This window comes from Hyperolius riggenbachi, chromosome 5 (genome assembly GCF_040937935.1).
Source record: "Hyperolius riggenbachi isolate aHypRig1 chromosome 5, aHypRig1.pri, whole genome shotgun sequence".
NCBI lineage: Eukaryota > Metazoa > Chordata > Amphibia > Anura > Hyperoliidae > Hyperolius > Hyperolius riggenbachi.
The window spans coordinates 1,433,296-1,457,500 of record NC_090650.1 but is presented as its reverse complement, the minus strand read 5'-3'; the positions used below and the strand labels follow the sequence as shown (position 1 = coordinate 1,457,500).

Here is a 24,205-nt window from a genome sequence, read left to right as displayed (position 1 = left end):
TACACACTACATACACACTGTACACACACTAGATACACACTGTACACACACAAACTATATACACACTGTACACACACACACACACACACACACTATATACACACTGTACACACACACACTACATACACACTGTACACACACACACACTACATACACACTGTACACACACACTACATACACACTGTACACACACACACACTACATACACACTGTACACACACACACACTACATACACACTGTACACACACACACTACATACACACTGTACACACACACACACTACATACACACTGTACACACACACACACTACATACACACTGTACACACACACACACTACATACACACTGTACACACACACACACTACATACACACTGTACACACACACACACTACATACACACTGTACACACACACACACTACATACACACTGTACACACACACACACACTACATACACACTGTACACACACACACACTACATACACACTGTACACACACACTACATACACACTGTACACACACACTACATACACACTGTACACACACACTACATACACACTGTACACACACACACTACATACACACTGTACACACACACACTACATACACACTGTACACAGACACTACATACACACTGTACACACACACTACATACACACTGTACACACACACACTACATACACACTGTACACACACACACTACGTACACACACACACACACTACATACACACTGTACACACACACACACACTACATACACACTGTACACACACACACACACACTACATACACACTGTACACACACACACACACTACATACACACTGTACACACACACACACTACATACACACTGTACACACACACACACACTACATACACACTGTACACACACACACACTACATACACACTGTACACACACACACACACTACATACACACTGTACACACACACACTACATACACACTGTACACACACACTACATACACACTGTACACACACACACACTACATACACACTGTACACACACACACACTACATACACACTGTACACACACACACACTACATACACACTGTACACACACACACTACATACACACTGTACACACACACACACTACATACACACTTTACACACACACACACACTACATACACACTGTACACACACACACTACATACACACTGTACACACACACACTACATACACACTGTACACACACACACTACATACACGCTGTACACACACACTATATACACACTGTACACACACACACACACTATATACACACTGTACACACACACACACTACATACACACTGTACACACACACACTACATACACACTGTACACACACACACTACATACACACTGTACACACACACACTACATACACACTGTACACACACACACACTACATACACACTGTACACACACACACTACATACACACTGTACACACACACACTACATACACACACTATATACACACTGTACACACACACACACACACACTATATACACACTGTACACACACACACACTACATACACACTGTACACACACACACATACACACTACATACACACTGTACACACATACTACATACACACTGTACACACACACTACATACACACTGTACACACACTACATACACACATACACTATATACACACTGTACACACACACTACATACACACTGTACACACACACTACATACACACACTGTACACACACACACTATATACACACTGTACACACACACACTACATTCACACTGTACACACACACTACATACACACACTGTACACACACACTACATACACACACACACACACACACACACACACACTACATACACACTGTACACACACACTACATACACACTGTACACACACTACATACACACACTGTACACACACACTACATACACACTGTACACACACACTACATACACACTGTACACACACACTACATACACACTGTACACACACACTACATACACACTGTACACACACACACACACTACATACACACTGTACACACACACACACTGTACACACACACACACTACATACACACACACACACTATATACACACTGTACACACACACTACATACACACTGTACACACACACTACATACACACTGTACACACACTAGATACACACTGCACACACACACACACTAGATACACACTGTACACACACACACTACATACACACTGTACACACACACACACACTAGATACACACTGTACACACACACTACATACACACTGTACACACACACTACATACACACTGTACACACACACTACATACACACACACACTACATACACACACACACTATATACACACACACACTATATACACACACACACACACACTCAGGGCCGGGCCGAGGCAAGAGAGGCTCCAGCCTCAGGGCGCAGTGTAGGAGGGGGCGCACAACTCACTCACCTATCATTCCCCTATTGTGTTTGAGGCAGAGAGAAATAAGAAAGGGGATACATGGAAGTGACTGCAAGCCAGATATCTAAAGATTAAGGTGTTGGGGGCCCTGTGGCTCCTCTTAGTGTAATAGCAATCAGTGTGTGACGGCTGGGGTGGGAGGGATGGGAGGGGCCTCTTAGTGTAATAGCAATCAGTGTGTGACGGCTGGGGTGGGAGGGATGGAGGGGCCTCTTAGTGTAATAGCAATCAGTGTGTGATGGCTGGGGTGGCAGGGATGGAGGAGGGGCCTCTTAGTGTAATAGCAATCAGTGTGTGATGGCTGGGGTGGGAGGGCTGGAGGGGCCTCTTAGTGTAATAGCAATCAGTGTGTGATGGCTGGGGTGGGAGGGATGGGAGGGGCCTCTTAGTGTAATAGCAATCCGTGTGTGACGGCTGGGGTGGGAGGGATGGGGAGGGGCCTCTTAGTGTAATAGCAATCAGTGTGTGACGGCTGGGGTGGGAGGGATGGGAGGGGCCTCTTAGTGTAATAGCAATCAGTGTGTGACGGTCGGGTGGGAGGGATGGAGGAGCCTACATACACACTGTACACACACACACTACATACACACTGTACACACACACACTACATACACACTGTACACACACACACACTACATACACACTGTACACACACACACACACACACACTACATACACACTGTACACACACACACACACTACATACACACTGTACACACACACTACATACACACTGTACACACACACTACATACACACTGTACACACACACTACATACACACTGTACACACACACACTACATACACACTGTACACACACACACTACATACACACTGTACACAGACACTACATACACACTGTACACACACACTACATACACACTGTACACACACACACTACATACACACTGTACACACACACACACTACATACACACTGTACACACACACACACACTACATACACACTGTACACACACACACACTACATACACACTGTACACACACACACACTACATACACACTGTACACACACACACACTACATACACACTGTACACACACACACACTACATACACACTGTACACACACACACACTACATACACACTGTACACACACACACACACACACACACTACATACACACTGTACACACACACACTACATACACACTGTACACACACACTACATACACACTGTACACACACACACACTACATACACACTGTACACACACACACTACATACACACTGTACACACACACACACTAGATACACACTGTACACACACACTACATACACGCTGTACACACACACTATACACACACTGTACACACACACACACACACACACACTATATACACACTGTACACACACACTATATACACACTGTACACACACACACACTACATACACACTGTACACACACACTACATACACACTGTACACACACACACTACATACACACTGTACACACACACACTACATACACACTGTACACAGACACTACATACACACTGTACACACACACTACATACACACTGTGCACACACACACTACATACACACTGTACACACACACACTACATACACACTGTACACACACACACACACACACACACACTACATACACACTGTACACACACACACACTACATACACACTGTACACACACACACACACTACATACACACTGTACACACACACACACTACATACACACTGTACACACACACACACACACTACATACACACTGTACACACACACACACTACATACACACTGTACACACACACACTACATACACACTGTACACACACACACTACATACACACTGTACACACACACACTACATACACACTGTACACACACACACACTACATACACACTGTACACACACACACTACATACACACTGTACACACACACTACATACACACTGTGCACACACACACACACTGCATACACACTGTACACACACACACTACATACACACTGTACACACACACACACTAGATACACACTGTACACACACACTACATACACACTGTACACACACACTACATACACACTGTACACACACACTACATACACACTGTACACACACACTACATACACACTGTACACACACACACTACATACACACTACATACACACTGTACACACACACACTACATACACACTGTACACACACACACTACATACACACTGTACACACACACACTACATACACACTGTACACACACACACACACACACTACATACACACTGTACACACACACACACTACATACACACTGTACACACACACACTACATACACACTGTACACACACACACTACATACACACTGTACACACACACACTACATACACACTGTACACACACACACACACTACATACACACTGTACACACACACTACATACACACACACACACTATATACACACTGTACACACACACTATATACACACTACATACACACTGTACACACACTAGATACACACTGTACACACACAAACTATATACACACTGTACACACACACACACACACTATATACACACTGTACACACACACACTACATACACACTGTACACACACACACACTACATACACACTGTACACACACACTACATACACACTGTACACACACACTACATACACACTGTACACACACACACACTACATACACACTGTACACACACACACACACACTACATACACACTGTACACACACACACTACATACACACTGTACACACACACACACTACATACACACTGTACACACACACACACTACATACACACTGTACACACACACACACTACATACACACTGTACACACACACACACTACATACACACTGTACACACACACACACTACATACACACTGTACACACACACACACTACATACACACTGTACACACACACACACTACATACACACTGTACACACACACTACATACACACTGTACACACACACTACATACACACTGTACACACACACTACATACACACTGTACACACACACACTACATACACACTGTACACACACACACTACATACACACTGTACACAGACACTACATACACACTGTACACACACACTACATACACACTGTACACACACACACTACATACACACTGTACACACACACACTACGTACACACACACACACACTACATACACACTGTACACACACACACACACACTACATACACACTGTACACACACACACACACACTACATACACACTGTACACACACACACACTACATACACACTGTACACACACACACTACATACACACTGTACACACACACACACACTACATACACACTGTACACACACACACACTACATACACACTGTACACACACACACACACTACATACACACTGTACACACACACACTACATACACACTGTACACACACACACTACATACACACTGTACACACACACTACATACACACTGTACACACACACACACTACATACACACTGTACACACACACACACTACATACACACTGTACACACACACACACTACATACACACTGTACACACACACACTACATACACACTGTACACACACACACACTACATACACACTTTACACACACACACACACTACATACACACTGTACACACACACACTACATACACACTGTACACACACACACTACATACACACTGTACACACACACACTACATACACGCTGTACACACACACTATATACACACTGTACACACACACACACACTATATACACACTGTACACACACACACACACTACATACACACTGTACACACACACTACATACACACTGTACACACACACACTACATACACACTGTACACACACACACTACATACACACTGTACACACACACACACTACATACACACTGTACACACACACACTACATACACACTGTACACACACACACTACATACACACTGTACACACACACACTACATACACACACTATATACACACTGTACACACACACACACACACACACACTATATACACACTGTACACACACACACACTACATACACACTGTACACACACACACATACACACTACATACACACTGTACACACATACTACATACACACTGTACACACACACTACATACACACTGTACACACACTACATACACACATACACTATATACACACTGTACACACACACTACATACACACTGTACACACACACTACATACACACACTGTACACACACACTACATACACACACACACTATATACACACTGTACACACACACTACATTCACACTGTACACACACACTACATACACACACTGTACACACACACTACATACACACACACACACACACACACACACACACTACATACACACTGTACACACACACTACATACACACTGTACACACACTACATACACACACTGTACACACACACTACATACACACTGTACACACACACTACATACACACTGTACACACACACTACATACACACTGTACACACACACTACATACACACTGTACACACACACACACTACATACACACTGTACACACACACACACTGTACACACACACACACTACATACACACACACACACACTATATACACACTGTACACACACACTACATACACACTGTACACACACTAGATACACACTGCACACACACACACACTAGATACACACTGTACACACACACACTACATACACACTGTACACACACACACACACTAGATACACACTGTACACACACACTACATACACACTGTACACACACACTACATACACACTGTACACACACACTACATACACACACACACTATATACACACACACACTATATACACACACACACACACACTCAGGGCCGGGCCGAGGCAAGAGAGGCTCCAGCCTCAGGGCGCAGTGTAGGAGGGGGCGCACAACTCACTCACCTATCATTCCCCTATTGTGTTTGAGGCAGAGAGAAATAAGAAAGGGGATACATGGAAGTGACTGCAAGCCAGATATCTAGAGATTAAGGTGTTGGGGGCCCTGTGGCTCCTCTTAGTGTAATAGCAATCAGTGTGTGACGGCTGGGGTGGGAGGGATGGGAGGGGCCTCTTAGTGTAATAGCAATCAGTGTGTGACGGCTGGGGTGGGAGGGATGGAGGGGCCTCTTAGTGTAATAGCAATCAGTGTGTGATGGCTGGGGTGGCAGGGATGGAGGAGGGGCCTCTTAGTGTAATAGCAATCAGTGTGTGATGGCTGGGGTGGGAGGGCTGGAGGGGCCTCTTAGTGTAATAGCAATCAGTGTGTGATGGCTGGGGTGGGAGGGATGGGAGGGGCCTCTTAGTGTAATAGCAATCCGTGTGTGACGGCTGGGGTGGGAGGGATGGGGAGGGGCCTCTTAGTGTAATAGCAATCAGTGTGTGACGGCTGGGGTGGGAGGGATGGGAGGGGCCTCTTAGTGTAATAGCAATCAGTGTGTGACGGTCGGGTGGGAGGGATGGAGGGGCCTCTTAGTCTAATAGCAATCAGTGTGTGACGGCTGGGGTGGGAGGGATGAGGGAGGGGCCTCTTAGTGTAATAGCAATCAGTGTGTGATGGCTGGGATGGGAGGGTTGGGGGAGGGCCCTCTTAGTCTAATAGCAATCAGTGTGTGACGGCTGGGGTTGAGGGATGGAGGGGCGCACTTTGGTGTCTCAGCCTTGGGTGCTGGAGGACCTTGTCCCGGCTCTGCATACACTACATGCACACACTATATACACACTGTACACACACACACACTGTACACACACACACACACACACTACACACACACACACACACACACACACACACACAGTACACACACTATATACACTGGGGGGTGCCGGCAGACAATACCAAGCTAGCGTAGTGCTAGCTAGTATCTAAAAGACACATTTAAACTAACAGATCAATTCCGGCGGGTCCCGATCGGCAGAAAAAGCTCTGCAGCGACACGCACGACACAGTGTCAGGCATACCGCTAAGGAGGTTAAAGAGATGGGCGTACTGGATCTCCTAACATGTTGTATGCAGGCCAAGAAGCAGCTGAGACAACTGAACATGGAACTACCAATGGGTACAATATTGGAGAAGGAGTATGACAAGGCTGTATATTGTCACTTCTATTTATTTTACTTGTATGCCAAGTATATCATGCAAAATGCTGGACTGCACAAAGCAAACACCGGAATTAGGACTCCAGGAAGAAATACCAACAGTCTCAGATATGCAGATGATACAACTTCCAAAAGTGAAGAAGCATTAAAGGAAACCGGAGATGATCTAAGCTAAAAGTTTTCTATATGCCTGGGGGCTTCCTCCAGCCCCATGTGCGCCTCCGATCGCTCCCACGCCGCCGTCCGCAGTCTTCTCTATCACAATCATGCCTCTTGTAAATCATCTTATCTTTTGGAAGACACTCATTTCATTTCCTGTCAATAAATGACTTGCTGGTTGAATAAAAGTACATTTGCCAGGGGTATGAATAATTATGGGCAGCACTGTAGAGGGGAAGATATGAAAGCAGTATCAGACTTTGTGTTATTGGACTGAAGGCAGGGAATGCAGCCATTAAGGTAAAAGACGTTTACTCATTGGAAGATGCCACCTTGTCAACCAAGGTTAGTATAGCGAAAGCGATGGTTCTTCCTGTAGTAATGTACGGTTGTGCGAGTTGGGCCATATGGAAGGCGGATTGCACAAGAATCGTTGCCTTAGACTTCTGAGAGTCTCTTGGACTGCAAGAAGATCCAATCAATCCTTAAAGGAAATGTTAAGTGAGAGTAAAATATAAAGACAGATACTTCGCTATGGAGAGGGGAGGCTCTAGATCTAACAGAGCCTTCCCTCTCCACTCACCGCTTCCTCGTTCCAGCGCTGCCACCCCCATTCATATCTGCCGTCACGTGGCAGCTTCAGGAGCCCTCGGGATGCTCCATCCTGCGCAAGCACGTGCTCTGGGCACAGCAAGGAGACGGCCGTCTTCCGGAGTGAACATATTTGGACACATAATGAGAAGGCAGAAATCATTGGAGAAGACTCATATGCTGGGAGGGATCTGCAGAAAATGAGATGGATAGTATCACGGAAGCAACAACCATGAGCTTGGTCAGGCTTGGAGAGGCAGTAGAGAATAGGTGACCTGGCTGTGCTCCATGGGGCTGCAAACACTCAGACATTACTAAACAGCAGCTTTTATCTACTGCATCCTGAACAACAAACGGTGTTTCAGGGCCCGACTATAGTGGTCACATGTTTGGGGTGAGTGACCCCTGTGGGGTATCCTATCCAGACACGCAGTCTCATCAATCCACAACTGTGACACTCACATCACAGGAGAAGCTACATTATTGACTGTGAACAACATTTATGGTGACTGCAAGACCAGAGAGCGCCTTCAAGTGACTGGGATGTACGCCCGCTGCAGCCATTCCTTGCAGTGATTTACAGTGTGCCATTTACAGATAGTGATCTACTTTCCATATCTGACCTGTGTCCCGATGTAATACGTCCTTATTGTTGAACATTTATCATGGTAGCAGAATGACAAACCTACCTGCTGATTATATCCAACACCACAATGAAGTCATCATATTTGAAGCTGGACATGTCCGTTCCAAGAAGGTAAGTTTTCACTTTCATCTGGACATCCTGGAAGACACAACATGATGCGTTAGATCACAGTGGTGAGCGTAAAATCATGGTGGAGAATGCTAGGTCCAAGCGGAGAGCGTAAAATCATGGAGGAGAGCGTAAGATTATGGTGGAGAACGCTAGGTCCCGGCAGAGAGCGTAAAATCATGGAGGAGAGCGTAAGATTATGGTGGAGAACGCTAGGTCCCGGCAGAGAGCGTAAAATCATGGAGGAGAGCGTAAGATTATGGTGAAGAACGCTAGGTCCCGGCAGAGAGCGTAAAATCATGGAGGAGAGCGTAAGATTATGGTGGAGAACGCTAGGTCCCGGCAGAGAGTGTAAATTCATTGTGAAGAGGAAACAGTTTCATGTAGAAACTCCAAAAATTAGAATATCGTGCAAAAGTCCATTTATTTTAGTAATTCAACTTCACCACTTTTGCCACCTGGACGTACTAGCTAAGTCCAGGAGGCCATGTGCGCGTCCGCGCGCTCCCGGACGCGGATCGTTAGCCCAGGAATCAATGAATCGGGCTATGGTGCCCGATCACTGATTCCTCTCGCCCGCAGAAAAAGCGACAGCTTCTCTCGGAAGCTTCCCTTTTTCTGGCTCTTGAGACCCCATTCGTCCCTCTAAGTGTATATACGCTTAGAGTGACGTCCTGTAAACAAACTCATGGCTGCCATCTTGTGGCCAAAAGTAAAACTACAACTAAATGTATAAAAAAATCAATTAAAAAAAATCAACACATATTTACAGAAAAAAATTACTGTATATTCCTGCGTATAAGACTACTTTTTAACCCTTGAAAATCTTCTGAAAAGTTGGAGGTTGTCTTATACGCCGGGTGTCATTGATGCCGGGTGATACGCCCTATCCTGTTACTGCCTCTCAGATCTCCCTGTTGAGGGAGCGCAATCTATTCTTCCATACCGCTCTGATAAACAGGTAGACAAGGAGAGTTGACCAGTCTGAGTTGACCAATGCAACAAGTCAATTGACTATATACTGTTATATACTGGCTGGTAACACATACAGTACAGCACCAGTATCTGTTCATACACAGCACCAGTACATGATTTTTTTTATTTTTATTTGATGTGTGTTGGAAGAGGGGTAGTCTTATACGGCGAGTATATTCCAAACTCTATATTTTAACTGGAAAAGTTGGGGGGTCGTCTTATACGCCGGAATATACGGTACTGTTTACATCCCACTCTCCCAAAAATACCCAAATAAAAAGTTTAATATAAAAAAACAAAACAAAAAAACATTACAATAAAAAAAAATGTAAATATTTACGTAAGGGTCTAACCTTTTTAAATATCAATGTAAAGATGAAATATTTCTATTTTTTATTTTTTTTATTTTAAACTTGTAAATAGTGATGGATGCAAAACGGAAAAAATGCACCTTTATTTCCAAATAAAATATTGTCGCCATACATTGTGATAGGGACATAATTTAAACGGTGTAATAACCGGGACAAATGGGCAAATACAATACGTGAGTTTTAATTTTGGAGGCATGTATTATTTTAAAACTATAATGGCTGAAAACTGAGAAATAATGAATTTTTTCAATTTTTTTCTTATTCTTCCTGTTAAAATGCATTTACAGTTAAGTGGCTCTTAGCAAAATGTACCACCCAAAGAAAGCCTAATTGGTGGCAGAAAAAACAAGATATAGATCAGTTCATTGTGATAAGTAGTGATAAAGTTATAGGCTAATGAATGGGAGGTGAACATTGCTCGGATGCATAAAGTGAAAACGACTGAAGGCTGAGGTGGTTAAAAAGAGTCTGAAGCGTTAAAAAATATGTCTTTATGTCAGAATTCTCTTCATTAGAATCAGCCAAGATGATTCATCGCATCTCCACAGCCATACAAGGTCTTTATTCCCCCTGAAATCCCCGGCAGAGTCCTCCGGTACTTCCTGGAGGAGGCAGAGCTTTGGGCTGTAGCTCTGCCTCCAGTCCATTCATTCACCGCTGATTGCCGCCTCTCCCCGTCCCTCCCAGTCTTCTTTCACTGAGAGGGGCGGGGAGAGGCGATGGTCGGCGGTGATTGGCGTGTCTGGAGGCGGAGCTACAGTCCAAAGCTTTGCCTCCCCGGGCAGCAAAATCTGCAACTTAGAAAGCCGTAGGATTTTGCCCCGGGATTTGGGGGAATACAGACCTCGTATCGCCGCGGGGATGTGGCGAATCATCTTGGCTGATACTAATGAAGAGGATTAGGACATAAAAAGACGTATTTTTATTTTATCTTTATTTTAATGCTTCAGAGTCCCTTGAGAAGGTGAAAGTAATATTATTTAAGGTGGCCACACACCATACAATTTTTTAAATATCTGTTCAATTTAAGAATTGCAATCCATTTTTCTGACTGATTGTAACATTTAAAAAATATGACCAATGTACCACACACGGGTTAAATTTTTACCCAATTATGATAAAAATGCTTGGAAACTCTGGAAACTCTGACACACCCTAGCAATTTTGTCAGAGTTTCCAAGCATTATCATAATTGGGTACAAATTTAACCCGTGTGTGGTACATTGGTCATATTTTTTAAATGTTACAATCAGTCAGAAAAATGGATTACAATTCTTAAATTGAACAGATATTTAAAAAATTGTATGGTGTGTGGCTACCTTAAATAATATTACTTTCACCTTCTCAAGAGACTCTGAACCATTAAAATAATTATTGACAATCTAACACACACCATACAATCTTTAGAAAGATTGAAGAAAAATATCTTGCATTCCGGATCGATTATAATCGAAGAAAACGGGAAATCCGATCGGATTTTTAAGTTGAATGAAAAAAAAAAAGCTTTCGATTTTTTTCGGGAGATCCGATCTTTTTTATCGAATTGCTTTAAAATCGGATCATTTTATTGTATCGTGTGTGGCCACATTATTTGCTTTGATTTTGATGATTATGGCTTACAGTTTATGAGAACACCAAAATCAAAATATTAGAACATTATGAAAAGGTTTTCTCGGCTCAAAGCGTCAGATTCTAATCAGCTGAATCATCCAAAACACCCGAAAAGGGTTCCTATTTCATATGTTAGTCTCACCTTCACCACTGAGGGGTTTTTCCCCTTATGGACCAGAGCAATTTTCACCTTTCAGCGCTCCTTCCATTCATTCACCAATAACTTTATCACTACTAATCACAACAAAATTATCTATATCTTGTTTTTTTTCGCCACCAATTAGGCTTTCTTTGGGTGGTACATTTTGCTAAGAATTATTTTATGCATTTTAACGGGAATAATAAGAAACACATGAAAAAAAAATATTTCTCCGTTTTTGGCCATTATAGTTTTAAAATAATACATGCTACTATAATTAAAACTCATGTATTTTATTTGCCAATTTGCCTCGGTTATTATACCATTTAAATTATGTCCCTATCACAATGTATGGCGCCAATATTTTATTTGGAAATCAAGGTGCATCTTTTCAGTTTTGCATCCATCATTATTTACAAGCCCTTATTTTCAAAAATAACAATAATATACCCTCTTGACATGCATATTAAAAAAGTTCAGTCCCTAAGGTAACTATTTATGTATTATTATTTTTTTTATGCAAAACTTTTATTTGGGTGTTTATGGGAAAGTATAGGAGGTTAGGAGTTCATTTTAAATAATGTGTAAGTGTTTTTAATGCAATAAATGTATTTAGGTGTAAGTTTACTATTTGGCCACAAGATGTCCTCACACCTTTTATTCCTGCCGTGTATTAACAGTACGCAAACAGGAAGAAATGACTGCAGGTGGAATTCAGTTTGTTACAATGCTGGCGATTATTGACACGAGGACTTAGATCAATGATTAGGAACTGCGTCCCCGTTCATTAATCTCCCTCTAACGATCGGCGGTGAGAACGTGTGCGGGAGCGTGCGGGAGCGGATATCCATGCCCCTGGGATGGGAACCGTCTTTCCGCAGGGCACAGATATACTGCCGCAGACATAGCTAGTGGTTAAGTTGAATTACTGAAATAGATTGACTTTTGCACATTATTCCAATTTTTGGAGTTTCACCTGTATTCCCACCTGAGAAAAACTCCAGGAAATAAGACTAAAAAAGACAAATAAATAAAGAGACATTTGAATCCGAGTCGGAGAATAGCTGCCGCCATGCACACACAATGGTATTGCTTTTTCCTAACTATAGATACAGTACAAGGTTTTCCCTTGTTGTCCTATGGAGGAGAGACATGGAAACTACCCCCTGTACAGCGCTGGGGGGCGGGGGAAGGGTCACTGCAAGGAGCGGCAGAGGTGGGGGAGGGACTGCCACGCCTATAAAAAGGAGGCGTGGTCAAATTGTTACTTTAAAGGGATACTGTAGGGGGTCGGGGGAAAATGAGTTGGACTTACCCGGGGCTTCTAATGTTCCCCCGCAGACATCCTGTGTTGGCGCAGCCACTCCCCAATGCTCCGGCCCCGCCTCTGGTTCACTTCTGGAATTTCAGACTTTAAAGTCAGAAAACCACTGCGCCTGCGTTGCCGTGTCCTCGCTCCCGCTGATGGCACCAGGAGTGTACTGCGCAAGCCCAGTATGGTCTGTGCCTGAGCCGTGCGCTCTTGGTGACATCAGGGGAAGCGAGGACACGGCAACGCAGGCGCAGTGGTTTTCAGACTTTAAAGTCTGAAATTCCAGAAGTGAACCAGAGGCGGGGCCGGAGCATCGGTGAGTGGCTGCGCCAACACAGGATGTCTGCGGAGGACCATTAGAAGCCCCGGGTAAGTTCAGCTCATTTTCCCCCGACCCCCCTACAGTGTCCCTTTAAAGCGGACCTGAACTCAGAACGTTCTCTCTGCTTAACAAAATAAGCAGCAGCATAATAACCTTTAAAGAAAAAAAACATTTGGTACAGCTGATACATATTGTTAACCTCCTGTGCTTTCAAATGAGCTTATCTGCCATCTCTGCCGTGGCAGTCATCTGACAAAGGGGATAGATCAAATTACAGCTTGTGATTAGACACAAATGAGGGGGAATTAAACACGCTAAACTCTCTAAATACATACAGGGGGCATTTTTCTAGGTTTTCCTTTTGTCCTGTGCAAGAGTTCAGCTCCACCTAAAAGTGTAGAATCTCCTGCTTTCATATGAACAGCCAATCACAATTTGACTTTCAGTTAAGATCACATCTGTCAGCTGACGTAATCACTAGCGGATCTCTGCACATAAATGTAGTGAAATAACTACCTGCCAGATGCGGGTCAGTCCGTGTTCCAGCTTCTTCTTAATATAGCTCCGGTCAAAGTTATTCTCCTCACTGGCGGGGCCGATATCTGAGAAGACAGAGCAGGAAAATGTGAGCCTTTATCCCGGCTAATGTCTGCTATCAGTGCTGCCCGCCTCTCATTTACATTCTGTGAGGACAAGCGGCTAACTGGAGAAAGCAGCATGTGACTCCTCCTCCCCCTGTACAGAGTGTGACTCCTCCTCCCCCCTGTACAGAGTGTGACTCCTCCTCCCCCCTGTACAGAGCGTGACTCCTCCTCCCCCCTGTACAGAGCGTGACTCCTCCTCCCCTGTACAGAGAGGCGGGACCGATATCTGAGAAGACAGAGCAGGAAAATGTGAGGGGATCTCCAAGCGGATTTATCTTGGCTAATGTCTGCTATCAGTGCTGCCCGTCGCTCATCATTCTGTGAGGACAAGCGGCTAATCGGAGAGCAGCGTGTGCCCCCCTCCCCCCTGTACAGAGAGTGACTCCTCCCCCCTGTACAGAGTGACACTGTGTGACTCCTCCTCCCCTCTGTACAGAGAGTGCCACCGTGTGACTCCTCCTCCCCCCTGTACAGAGAGTGACTCCTCCCCCCTGTACAGAGTGACACTGTGTGACTCCTCCCCTCTGTACAGAGAGTGACACCGTGTGACTCCTCCTCCCCCCTGTACAGAGAGTGACACAGTGTGACCCCTCCTCCCCCCTGTACAGAGAGTGACACAGTGTGACTCCTCCTCCCCCCTGTACAGAGTGTGCCAGCATGTGACTCCTCCTCCCCTCGGTACTGAGAGTGGCACCGCAGGGTACTGTCTGCATGTCAATGCCAGTCACTCCATTGCCACCCATTGCCCTGTGTCACGCCAACCCTATGCCAGTCACTCCACATATTAATATCCAGGCTGTTTTACTTGTTTTATTTTGCTGCCTGAAAGAGTTAATCCCTTTATATGTACATATTTTACTGCCTCTGCTAACTGTGAATCTGTCCATTAGCCTTTCTTAATTTTATTTAATTGCCACAGCTTAGATGAACTGCAAGAAACATGAAAAATGCCATGCTTAGGTGATTTCCCCACTAGCTCCTCTGTATCTGCAGGGGAAACCTCTTTTGTACAGGCTCTCTGCTCTGATGTCTGGGGGGGGGGGGGGGAAAGAGAAGCTGGTTGTTCCCCAGAAGCCATTGCATCCTATCACCGGGACTGGGAGGAGACCGAGGCTGTTGCTATTGGCTCTCTGCTCCTGTCAGTCAGGTCTTATTACATCCTGAAGCTGGGTTTCGCAAGATAAGAGCTGCCGGTAATTAGAGAACATGTTCCTGGGCTTTACTGCATTAACTGACCCTCAAGAATTGATATGTACTGACATTTATTAAAGGGTTTACCACACAAGTCGGTAATTTACCACACTGCTCGGTAAATTCAGCTTGCCATGCGGTAACAGCCTCGATCAATTGACCTTTTACAAAAATGCTCCCCAAAAATCCGCTGTTTTCCACATTACCGAATGCAGTACTGCTTGATGAATTGAAGCCAATGTTATGATCTGAGTGAGAGACTCTGGGAGAGAGAAGTTACCAGAGGTGCTGTGAAGAAGTAGGAGGAAGGAGGTGGGCAGCTCATGTTTAGAGCCAATCACGTTGGCGATGGGAAACTGACTTTGCTCAATTAGTTGGTCTAAACAGAAAATGTTTTAATGCAATGGAGGTGTTGAGAGAATAGCTGCTGTGCCTTTCGGTGTCCTAGCTGTAGATCTATGTTGGCCGTTGGGAGGGTATTTGATGAAGTATTCTCGATCTTGAAGTAAGGTCTGTATGGTTGGGTAAGGTGATGAGACAGGTTTGTGGCATACATATGAAATCACCGCTGGGAGACTTGGGCTCAGGATACAGCCGATATACAGCTTATCCTGCTGCTGCACAAGTCCCGGCGGCGTCCAGGTCCACATGGATAGTGGGGGATGATGTAATTCAGCTGCCAGTTATTGCTGGAGGCCGAATTACAGTGTTTTAAAAGCAACTTCAGCTCCATCTTCTGACAACACCAAAGTTACTCAGTGTGCGCCGCTATTAGTGCCTATGGTGGCGCCCAAATCTCCTGCGCTGTTATTATAGCGCTCAAGGTTTGTGACCCATGGAAATAGCTAATAGTTCTCTAGGGTGATGTCATAATACAGATCTCTCTAGCTCCACCTATCTTATCGGATAAGTTACTGCACCAGGCTTTGGCGTATTCCATTGGCTGCGTATTAGTAGTACGATTTGGTACAAGGAAGACCCATTCCCTCCAGGCGTTTAGGCAGAATCATGAAAATGTGAGACTCTTGCTTTTTCCTCTCTCTCTCTCTCTCTCTACAGTGGAGGAAATAATTATTTGACCCCTCACTGATTTTGTAAGTTTGTCCAATGACAAAGAAATGAAAAGTCTCAGAACAGTATCATTTCAATGGTAGGTTTATTTTAACAGTGGCAGATAGCACATCAAAAGGAAAATCGAAAAAATAACCTTAAATAAAAGATAGCAACTGATTTGCATTTCATTGAGTGAGATAAGTTTTTGAACCCTCTAACAATAAAAGACTTAATACTTAGTGGAAAAACCCTTGTTTGCAAGCACAGAGGTCAAACGTTTCTTGTAATTGATGACCAAGTTTGCACACATTTTAGGAGGAATGTTGGTCCACTCCTCTTTGCAGATCATCTCTAAATCCCTAAGGTTTCGAGGCTGTCTCTGTGCAAGGTTTCGAGCTTGAGCTCCCTCCATAGGTTTTCTATTGGATTAAGGTCAGGAGACTGACTAGGCCACTCCATGACCTTAATGTGCTTCTTCTTGAGCCACTCCTTTGTTGCCTGTGCTGTATGTTTTGGGTCATTGTCGTGCTGGAACACAACCGATTTTCAGTTTCCTGGCAGAGGGAAGGAGGTTGTCGTTCAGGATTTCACGATACATGGCTCCGTCCATTTTCCCGTTAATGCGATTAAGTTGTCCTGTGCCCTTAGCAGAAAAACACCCCCAAAGCAAAATGTTTCCACCCCCATGCTTGACGGTGGGGACGGTGTTTTGGGGGTCATAGGCAGCATTTTTCTTCCTGCAAACACAGCGAGTTGAGTTAATGCCAAAGAGCTCTATTTTGGTCTCATCAGACCACAGCACCTCCTCCCAGTCACTCACAGAATCATTCAGGTGTTCATTGGCAAACTTCAGACAGGCCTGCATATGTGCCTTCTTGAGCAGGGGGACCTTGCGAGCCCTGCAGGATTTTAATCCATTGCGGTGTAATGTGTTTCCAATGGTTTTCTTGGTGACTGTGGTCCCTGCTAATTTGAGGTCATTCACTAACTCCTCCCGTGTAGTTCTAGGATGCTTTTTCACCTTTCTCAGAACCATTGACACCCCACGAGGTGAGATCTTGCGTGGAGCCCCAGAGAGAGGTCGATTGATGGTCATTTTGTGCTCCTTCCATTTTCGAACAATCGCACCAACAGTTGTCACCTTCTCTCCCAGCTTCTTGCTAATGGTTTTGTAGCCCATTCCAGCCTTGTGCAGGTCTACAATTTTGTCTCTGACATCCTTGGACAGCCCTTTGGTCTTTCCCATGTTGGAGAGTTTGGAGGCTGCTTGATTGATTGATTCTGTGGACAGGTGTCTTTTATACAGGTGACTAGTTAAGACAGGTGTCCTTAATGAGGGTGACTAATTGAGTAGAAGTGTCTAACCACCCTGTGGGAGCCAGAACTCTTAATGGTTGGTAGGGGTTCAAAAACTTATTTCACTCAATGAAATGCAAATCAGTTGCTATCTTTTATTTAAGGTTATTTTTTTCGATTTTCCTTTTGATGTGCTATCTGCCACTGTTAAAATAAACCTACCATTGAAATGATACTGTTCTGAGACTTTTCATTTCTTTGTCATTGGACAAACGTACAAAATCAGTGAGGGGGTCAAATAATTATACCACACTTTGTAGTTTCCTGAGGTAAATCAGCTTCAAAGTTATCGAAACGGTTCTAAAAATGTAAAGGATTTTTGGTAATATGAACATTTTCAGAACTGCTATCCTCTCTAACCCATCTGAATCTTAAATAACCACGACCATGTTAAGCACCTAGAAAATCTAACCAACTTAATTAAAACATCAATAAATAATTCCGCATATCTCCCAAGCAACCTCCCCTGTTTACACAGCTAAGTGTGCAATCTCCGCTCAGGCCACAGAGGATAAAACGAGCGTCTTACCAGAAGCTGCCGAAGGCTCCTCCCCATCGTATTTCTCGTGCCACTGCATTGTACGGAAGTAGCTCAACATGACTTCCCAGAGTGCTTTGCAGAGGTCAGTCAAGCAAGGGATGTAGCTGTCTGATGTGATGTGCTGCAACGAGAAAAGAGACAAAAAAGGACATGCTCATCAGTACTAACCATGCAGCATGTCCACCAGCTTCCAAGAGATCAATGACTACTGAGCAACCATGACGTGTCCAATAAAGTGGCATCATACTTCAGGACATGCTCATCAGTAAGTGCAACTAACCAAGCAACATGTCCACCTCCGCACCAGCCTCCAAGAGATCAATGACTACTGGGCAACTACAGAGCAACCATGATACCACCAAGCAACTTCAGGATACACTCATCAGAACGTGCAACTAACTCAGCTATGTGTCCACCTCAGAACCAGCCTCCAACTTCACCGACACAACAAATACTACCGAGACAGTCCAGAGCAACCATGACACCACCAAGCAACTTCAGGATACACCCATCAGAACGTGCAACTAACTCAGCTATGTGTCCACCTCAGAACCAGCCTCTAACCTCACCGACACAACAAATACTACCGAGACAGTCCAGAGCAACCATGACACCACCAAGCAACTTCAGGATACACTCATCAGAACGTGCAACTAACTCAGCTATGTGTCCACCTCAGAACCAGCCTCCAACTTCACCAACACAACAAATACTAGCGAGAAAATCCAGAGCAACCATGACACCACCAAGCAAGGGACATCACACTTCAGGATACACTCATCAGAACGTGCAACTAACTCAGCTATGTGTCCACCTCCGCACCAGCCTCCAACTTCACCGACACAACAAATACTACCGAGACAGTCCAGAGCAACCATGAAACCACCAAGCAACTTCAGGATACACCCATCAGAACGTGCAACTAACTCAGCTATGTGTCCACATCAGAACCAGCCTCCAACTTCACCAACACAACAAATACTACCGAGACAATCCAGAGCAACCATGAAACCACCAAGCAACTTCAGGATACACCCATCAGAACGTGCAACTAACTCAGCTATGTGTCCACATCAGAACCAGCCTCCAACTTCACCAACACAACAAATACTACCGAGACAATCCAGAGCAACCATGACACCACCAAGCAACTTCAGGATACACTCATCAGAACGTGCAACTAACTCAGCTATGTGTCCACCTCCGCACCAGCCTCCAACTTCACCAACACAACAAATACTACCGAGACAATCCAGAGCAACCATGACACCACCAAGCAACTTCAGGATACACTCATCAGAACGTGCAACTAACTCAGCTATGTGTCCACCTCCGCACCAGCCTCCAACTTCACCAACACAACAAATACTACCGAGACAATCCAGAGCAACCATGACACCACCAAGCAACTTCAGGATACACCCATCAGAACGTGCAACTAACTCAGCTATGTGTCCACATCAGAACCAGCCTCCAACTTCACCAACACAACAAATACTACCGAGACAATCCAGAGTAACCATGACACCACCAAGCAACTTCAGGATACACTCATCAGAACGTGCAACTAACTCAGCTATGTGTCCACCTCAGAACCAGCCTCCAACTTCATCAACACAACAAATACTACCGAGACAATCCAGAGCAACCATGACACCACCAAGCAACATCAGGATACACCCATCAGAACGTGCAACTAACTCAGCTATGTGTCCACATCAGAACCAGCCTCCAACTTCACCAACACAACAAATACTACCGAGACAGTCCAGAGCAACCATGACACCACCAAGCAAGGGACATTACACATCAGGACACGCTCATCAGTAAGTGGTACTAACCATGCAACATGTCCACCTCAGCAACAGCCTTTAACTCTTCCAGGCCTCATTCTCTGTGTGTATGCAGTCTAACGATATTCAGTGGTAGCCTACACTAGCAGATCTCTCTCATCAGCACATGAGCAATCCATAGCGCCTGCAGGAAGATTATATGTGAAGCTTTCTTTATCATCACCTCTGGAAAGATGATCCTTCCAGGGAGAAACAAGACGTTTAGCTGCAGTCATTCTGGCTTTTCTCGCAAATGTACTTTCCAGGAAAGCCAGTAATAAAAATATGAAACATTTAAAGGATATATACTATGAGGATGTTTTATTAATCCCGCTTGAAGCCAATAATGCAAAATCCATTCTTCCATCTCCTGTGACAATAGGCCGGGAGCGCAGCACCGAGGGAGACGACAGAAATAGCCAATAAACTAAATAAACATATGAAAATGCCAGTCCAGGGACAATTCTTTCATATTGCAGAACATAAATAATGGATCATATATAGAAACGGAACCTACAGATGCCAATCTCAGCCGACAGCCAGGAAGTTATCCAGAAATCCATATTCCTCAAAATGTAACCAAGTCTACCCGATCTACCTCTGCTGCTTGGCCCTGCCTACTCTTCCCATGTGACAGTCTGCTCCACCCCCTTCTACCACCCTCACATTGAGGAGAAGGTAAAAGGAGGACAGCACTGACAAGAACAAGTCATCTGACAAGAGGAACCATACACAGCTCCCTGTACTGACCACACAATAACCACAAGAAGAAGTCCTCTGACGAGGGGCACCACACACAGCTCCCTGCACTGACCACACAATAACCACAGGAAGTCCTCTGACGAGGGCACCATACACAGCTCCCTGTACTGACCACACAATAACCACAAGAAGAAGTCCTCTGACGAGGGGCACCACACACAGCTCCCTGCACTGACCACACAATAACCACAGGAAGTCCTCTGACGAGGGCACCATACACAGCTCCCTGTACTGACCACACAATAACCACAAGAAGAAGTCCTCTGATGAGGGGCACCATACACAGCTCCCTGTACTGACCACACAATAACCACAAGAAGTCCTCTGACGAGGGGCACCACACACAGCTCCCTGTACTGACCACACAATAACCACAAGAAGAAGTCCTCTGACGAGGGGCACCATACACAGCTCCCTGCACTGACCACACAATAACCACAGGAAGTCCTCTGACGAGGGCACCATACACAGCTCCCTGTACTGACCACACAATAACCACAAGAAGAAGTCCTCTGACGAGGGGCACCACACACAGCTCCCTGCACTGACCACACAATAACCACAGGAAGTCCTCTGACGAGGGCACCATACACAGCTCCCTGTACTGACCACACAATAACCACAAGAAGAAGTCCTCTGATGAGGGGCACCATACACAGCTCCCTGTACTGACCACACAATAACCACAAGAAGTCCTCTGACGAGGGGCACCACACACAGCTCCCTGTACTGACCACACAATAACCACAAGAAGAAGTCCTCTGACGAGGGGCACCATACACAGCTCCCTGCACTGACCACACAATAACCACAGGAAGTCCTCTGACGAGGGCACCATACACAGCTCCCTGTACTGACCACACAATAACCACAAGAAGAAGTCCTCTGATGAGGGGCACCATACACAGCTCCCTGTACTGACCACACAATAACCACAAGAAGAAGTCCTCTGACGAGGGGCACCACACACAGCTCCCTGCACTGACCACACAATAACCACAGGAAGTCCTCTGACGAGGGCACCATACACAGCTCCCTGTACTGACCACACAATAACCACAAGAAGAAGTCCTCTGATGAGGGGCACCATACACAGCTCCCTGTACTGACCACACAATAACCACAAGAAGTCCTCTGACGAGGGGCACCACACACAGCTCCCTGTACTGACCACACAATAACCACAAGAAGAAGTCCTCTGACGAGGGGCACCACACACAGCTCCCTGCACTGACCACACAATAACCACAGGAAGTCCTCTGACGAGGGCACCATACACAGCTCCCTGTACTGACCACACAATAACCACAAGAAGAAGTCCTCTGATGAGGGGCACCATACACAGCTCTCTGTACTGACCACACAATAACCACAAGAAGTCCTCTGATGAGGGGCACCACACACAGCTCCCTGTAGTGATCACACAATCACCACAAGAGGAAGTCCTCTGACAAGGGGCACCACACACAGCTCCCTGTAGTGATCACACAATGGTTAGGGTTTCGGTACACTCACCACACACAGCTCCCTGTAGTGATCACATGATGATGAGGGTTTCGGTACACTCACCATGCAGAGATCCTTGTAAGGCAGCTTCTGGAATTTGGTGTCCGTATTCCCGGCACAAAGCTCCACGTATCCCAGGACCACCTGGAACACGGTGTTGTGGATGGCCTGTGTGAAATGCATGTGCAGCTGGTCCATGGCCGTCTGTGGATGAAGAAGCATGTTAGAACTTTATGGTGGAATATTCCTGTAAATATTATCATGGAAATATTGCACAGCAAATAAGCAAAAACCTCACCAGAAATGCTACGGTCACTGCTTTACTGGAGGGACAGAGAGCGGCTGCATTTGTTATATAATTTTACTGGAGAGGTAAAGAGCGGCTGCATTTGTTATATATTTTTTCTGTACAGGTAAAGAGCGGCTGCATTTGTTATATAATTTTATTGTACAGGTAAAGAGCGGCTGCATTTGTTATATA

The 24,205-nt window shown here is 44.9% G+C and overlaps 1 protein-coding gene across 2 annotated transcripts in view; it reads right to left on the bottom strand.

The window, feature by feature from the left end:
- VPS50 (VPS50 subunit of EARP/GARPII complex) overlaps positions 1 to 24,205 on the bottom strand; it is a 330,838-nt gene that overhangs the window by 105,893 nt on the left and 200,740 nt on the right. For both annotated transcript variants that reach the window (XM_068238471.1, XM_068238472.1), the window contains 4 exons: positions 23,788 to 23,928; positions 19,613 to 19,745; positions 15,356 to 15,441; positions 10,045 to 10,139 (listed from right to left, as the gene is read on the bottom strand). In XM_068238471.1, the coding sequence (XP_068094572.1) occupies positions 10,045 to 10,139; positions 15,356 to 15,441; positions 19,613 to 19,745; positions 23,788 to 23,928 (455 nt within the window). The remainder of the gene's footprint in view (positions 1 to 10,044; positions 10,140 to 15,355; positions 15,442 to 19,612; positions 19,746 to 23,787; positions 23,929 to 24,205) is intronic.